A 5818-nucleotide genomic window follows, 5' to 3' on the forward strand; every position below is an offset into this window, starting at 1 on the left:
CGGCTCGGGGGCTGCCTCCTGCGGCGCTGGGCGGCCCCCGCTCCGCTCCCTGGCGGGTGGAGCGCCGGCCGCTGGGCAGGGGGCGGTGGCGGCGCTCGGCTCTCCGCTCCCCGGGGGCCGGGGCCGGGCCAAGCGGCCCCGCTCCTCCCCGTTCCGCCCTGCTCCGCGCCCCGCTGCCTGCGGATTGGGGCTGCCGGGCTGCCCGGTGCGAGGCGGGGCTTGGGCGGTGGGCTTATTTATCTATTTGTTTGCCTCGTCTTTTTTTGGCTATTTTCGCGACGTCTCCCGTCTTAAATCGCTGCCTCTGTCAGTAGCAAGCGAGGCTCGCGTAGGATGGGCCGGGGCCGGCGGAGGCGGGCGGGCGGGAGAGCCGGGGCGGGCGGCACGGGCCGGGCTCCAGCCGCGCTGCATCCGCTGGGGTGGCAGCTCCCCGCCGGCCGCTGCGCCCGCCGGCCCCGAGCGCACTGAGCGGTCCGCGGCTATGGCCTTCGGCGGGGATTCGCGTTCGCCCCCTCCCTCTCGTGCAGAAAGTCAGACAAGTCTATGAGGAAACTGAGAACTTCAGGAGAAGGGAGGGAAAAAAACTGAGCAAACAACAACAGCAAACCTGCCTCTCGTGTTCGGATGATCTCTGGGCTGATCAGCAGCAGCCAGCGGTAAACTTTAGTGCAGCCGCACCGCTCCGGACTGTGCCTATCGCCGGGCTCGGGCTGCGAGCCGAGCGGTTCTTATTTCTCCGTTGAAAGGAGCGGGTTTTGCTTTCAGTGTCATCTGTCTTGAAGCTAGGAGGAAGGCTAGGGGAGGTGTTCGAGGTAAAGAAGTAAGTCCTATCTCCGAAGGAAGTACTTTTTGTGCTCAAGATGAAAATGAAAATGTAGCCTCTCCAGCGGACTGATTTTTATTTTGACTGGGAAGTGTGTGAAACTGAGCCCTAACTTCCCACAAACCCGAGGATGTGCACTTCTGGGATTAGCAATATGGGGCATCTGTTGTCACCTCTCCTCTTGAGCCTGGCAGCACTTTTTTCTAAAGGTAAGGCTCCACCTCTTCTGTCTGTCTTATTGCATCTTGTTTCTTGTTTATTTTCTGTACACAGATTCTGTCACCTCTCTCTGCAGTGCCTTAAATGTTGATACTGACAATTCATGATTAGAGGTTTTGGGACAAGTCAAGTGTTGATGGAAAAAACAAAGATGTCTTTATGGGAAATCCTAAGGGGCAAGATTTTTTTTTTGTACTGTACCCCTTTATTGGGACATTTGTTACCTGCAGGGTACGTTTTTGATCCTGTAGGTTCTGGTGATCACATGAGCTGGTAACTCAGTTTTGGGTTGTGAAGGGTTTCGCTGAAATCTGAAATCTTCAGGGTATGGGCTGCTGGAGTTAGCTGCTCTGCTGTTATCACCTGTGTAATTTTTCACGTTAAAAATCCCGTATCTCAGACTTGGCAGTGTTTTACTGAACTGGAGGAATACATGCTTGCTGAAATGTTTAAAAGCTGTGATGTGAGCCTAAAGCAGGTGTCTGGTATTCTGCACACTGAATAGAGTTTGAATGTCCTGACAGCAAGACTTCGGAGGACTCAGTAGTATCTTGTTGCCCTCAAGTGTGTTTACAGTAAAGAAAACCAGCATGTAGACAATGTACTCATTTGTGTGTGCCTTTAAAGACTCTTTTGAACCTTTCAGTGATGGCCTCGGCCAAAAGGTGAATGCATTTTTGCAATAGTTAATTTAGGTGAGCATTCCTGTGTAATGTATGCTGGGACAAGAGTACATTTCTACTGAGGAGGCATTGTACATGAACAGCTATATCCTGGAAGGAAAACAAAATTGAAAGTCCCCATGTGCTCAGTTTTCAGTGAGGAATAATAGCATATGCATTTAATCTGTGAGTTTGCAAACATACTGATGAGGAGTTCTGCTCAGAGGCAGGTCACTGATCAAATAAAATATTGCTTACTCTCAACACCTTTTCATACTTCAAGATGTCAACACTTTCCTTTTTGATTGAATTATTTTTACTGGTAACTTTTAATCCAAAACTGAACTTACTGACAAAAGGCAAAATACACAGCTGTCTATTTCTGTGGTGGTTCCCTATAAAAACAACAACAAAAAACACACATCTCTTTCCTCCTTTAGAAAAGGTTGAGAAAGAAACAAAATTATAAGTCTTCTCCCATCTTACTTCACTGCGGTGCCTATGTAAGTACAGTTTAAAAGTTGCAATTGGAAATGCATTAGCAGCAGGAGTTAGAACTCTGAGACTTCTGAAAATATTACTGCTTTCACTTCACACACAAGAAGCGTTTGATTACCCACCTAGACTGTAAATCATGTACTTTATTATAAGCAATATCAGTACTTTGGATAAGCTAACAATGCAGTAAGAACATGAACTTTTTCACCTTTTTTTTGTGAATGTGTTTTGATTTGCAGCTTTAACACTGCAATAACAGTGTTTGACTGCGATGGCAGCTTACTGAAATATTGGAGTATGAGTGGCATTGTAGTCCTACAGAGTTCAGTGCTTTCTTTATTGCCATCTCAGCAACTACAACACTCAGATACGAATTGGTCCTTAAATGTTACTTACATCTCCTTTAAAAGATAAACAGGCAGAAAATTGAGCTTGGAAAGGAGGTCTCCTAGGTACAAAGAAAATGCTGTAGAAACTGGTGGGTGAGATATTTTTTTCTGGATATTATGAAGTCTCATTAAATCTGATATTTCTTGAAACTGGATACACAAGATCCCATTAGAATTACTGGCATTTTCTATTATTTATTTTGCACTTCAGATATCTACATGCTGCTGTATGACTGCTGGGTCTTTCTGCTCTTCAGTAATACAGATATCTTCTATCTTTAATGTAATTGTCTATGTTCACACTAGGTAACAGACTCCATCTGCACTTCTATGCTTTAGTATACTGTGAAAAGACCAGAGTGTTCTAGAGACTTACAGTATGAAATAGACAGTGTGTGAGGTTGATTCTCCTCTTGCCCCCTTGAAAAAAGATTAAAAGTAAACATCAGGACTTAGTTTTTACTGCTACCGGGCATGTTTCTTTGATGCCTTTCTGTTACTAATAGGAAAACTCTAATTTATGACATGATAACAAAGTTTTCCTAAAGAGATACAGAATCTTCTAACCTACAACAGCAATCAGCTGTCTATTGTGCACAGGTCTGTTGCTGATTACTCAGAACCATGGCAACACACCTTCTCACTGCACAGTTTCAGGTAATAATGTTGAAGACTTGAGAATTCTATTGCAGTTTTGCTTTGCTTTTATCTTGTATACGAAGAAAATAGCTCCAGCCTGAGAAGTGAAATGTTGTTTTCTATAGAGAACTTCATGTTCTTATCAGAACAACTTGTCAGTGATGATATAATCCATGTTTTTTAATAAGTTTTTCAGCCTTAAAATATAAATGTGCCTGTATACATATCTATGGAGAGAGGGGGGACAGGGAGGTTATAAGGGTTTGTAGTTATAGTTAGGGACACAGGTACATTTTGCAGCTTTGTCACTGACTAGGAGGCTTTTGAACCAGTCTAAGGGTGCTAATGCTTGCCCTCAGACAGCTGGGCTTGTTTCTATTTGGTGTCACCTGTGAAACAGTTTCCCCAGAAACCTTCATTTAAAATGTAGCTAAGCCCAGCTGATGTGGGAACTCACACTAATACAAATAAGTTCAATAATGTGGACATTTTGTTCCCTTGCTAAAGAGAAAAACCTTATTAGCTTTAAGCTACAGCAAAGACTGTAGTATTGTAAACACCAAATTCCATGCTTGGTACAAGTTCATTATATGCTTAAATCTCCTAATATATACGTATGTATATATAGGATGTATATTGTGAGACCTAAGACTGGGGAACCTTTTGTTATGAATATATGTTGTCAAATTAAAATATTCATTTCAAATTTCAGATCTAAGTTGGCAAATGTGTTGGGCATGAGTACCTTGTATGGCCCTGAAGAGTGCTCCGTACAGGCTGTGGGTGCTCTGTTCACAGTGATGCCCATCACCTCTTATGGGAAGGCTGTGGGGGGAAAATCCTCCTAGAAACCAAATCCCTAAACATTTAGTTTGGCATATTGTAGTATTCTTTGAAACATCTTGGACCCATTGATTCTTACATTATAGAATGTTTTTGTCTTGTTACAGCCAAACTTCCTCTATGCTGTTTTACTGATTTTTTTTTTTTGTGATGATTCTCAATAGCAGAGTATGTTGAATATGCTGAAATACTTCAGTTAGACTTCAGTAGATTGCATCCTTACGAACTGTAGCTGTACAGGAAGCCATACTCCTTCCTTTTAGTTTCCCCTGTGCAGCACTGCTCCCACTGAAGCCAGTGGATGTACAAAGAATGAGGCAGCTGAGCTCCTTGGGTGTGTTCCATCTTCAGAATGCTGTGGGCCATTTTTGACGATATTTGTGTGCAGATGGAACTGACATTGAAGTGTGCTGTGAACTCAGTATAAATAGAAACACGGAAAATGAGAAGCTGAGGAGTGCAACAGCTTGTCTTCTGGCAGTACTTATTTTGTATCATTACTCTGGAACACTGATAGCATAGGGATGGAAAATGGTATTGCATGTGAGATTAAAATTGAAGGTTATTATCTTTGATTTAAGATAAATTTCTCTCCCCCAACCCCCCTATGGTGCCTAGATGGGAGTTTGGAATTGAATTTCAATTCACGTTGACAGATTTTGATGGTGATGATGAGGGACATGGTTTTTCTCAAAGTAACTGTGCTGACAGTACTTGTGGGCAGGCTCCTCTCAGGCACCTGCTGCTCTTGCTATGCAATTGGTATGTATAGAAAACGCACTGCATGCTGATTTCAGATGGCTGCTATGTAGGTGATCACTATGTAGGTGATCATGAAGTACCAGTGTGGTCAGTAAGAGTATTTCTGTCTATATGCAGGAATCAAAACAAGTTAACTTGTAAATCCAAGAGATAGGAGAAATAAATCCAAGAGATAAGAGAAATCGTTCTAGCTTAAGGTTAAACTGTTTACATAAAAGCAAAGTTCTTGTACTTTGCCTCAGCTGCACTGAACTCACTGTCTTTTGGGACATTATGTGAGGGAAGGGAAAACTGAGCTACATGTTGCTTTCTGTTTCTTGAGAGCATATTTCTGGGAGAAGCCCAGTTCTGGTTTCTTTTAGAAAAATAATAAATTCAGACTAAGCTAAAATTCTACAGCTAGACCCATGTTTTATTTGTCAGCTGCAGTACTGGCTTAATGTGATTTGGCTTCTAATATTTCCCTGTAATGTTCTCATTTTTTACTCATGTCTTTTCTATTATTTCCCTGGGACTGGCAGGCTTTGTTACACCAACCAATGTTTTAGATGTTAATAAAAGCAGCTTTATTCAATAAGGATGAGTTTTATTTAATAACAGAGGTGAAAGATAACCTGACTTCTCATGCTGCATTCACATTAAATCAACCTCCTGAGGTTGTTGTGGATGACACGTTTAGTGGCTGTCTGTCATTGGTCCTAGGATGCACAAACCTGACTTCAGACAGATTGGTTGCAGAAAAGCTCAGGAGGTAACTGAGATTCACTGCAGGTTTGGTTTATAAAGTGTTCTATTAAAATACTTGATTTTCACCACCCTTCATAATGTTGCCTGCTGCAATATTAATGGTAATTCAAAATGAAGTGGATTTTAAATACTTCAGAGACATTTAGATAATGATGATTGTTATGAGTGGATTTAAGGTTCGTATTTGAGTATGTTAGGCTACTTCAGCCTCCTGTGTGGGGAGAAAATTTACTCTA

General features: G+C 42.4%; 1 protein-coding gene across 2 annotated transcripts in view; it reads left to right on the forward strand.

The window, feature by feature from the left end:
• The first annotated feature begins 265 nt into the window (after nt 1-265).
• TMEM132D (transmembrane protein 132D) overlaps nt 266-5818 on the forward strand; it is a 192741-nt gene continuing 187188 nt past the window's right edge. For both annotated transcript variants that reach the window (XM_025155705.3, XM_025155707.3), the window contains exon 1: nt 266-1032. In XM_025155705.3, the coding sequence (XP_025011473.2) occupies nt 954-1032 (79 nt within the window). In that variant the 5' untranslated portion in view covers nt 266-953. The remainder of the gene's footprint in view (nt 1033-5818) is intronic.

The sequence above is a fragment of the Gallus gallus genome, chromosome 15, assembly GCF_016699485.2.
Source record: "Gallus gallus isolate bGalGal1 chromosome 15, bGalGal1.mat.broiler.GRCg7b, whole genome shotgun sequence".
Taxonomy (NCBI): Eukaryota; Metazoa; Chordata; class Aves; order Galliformes; family Phasianidae; genus Gallus; species Gallus gallus.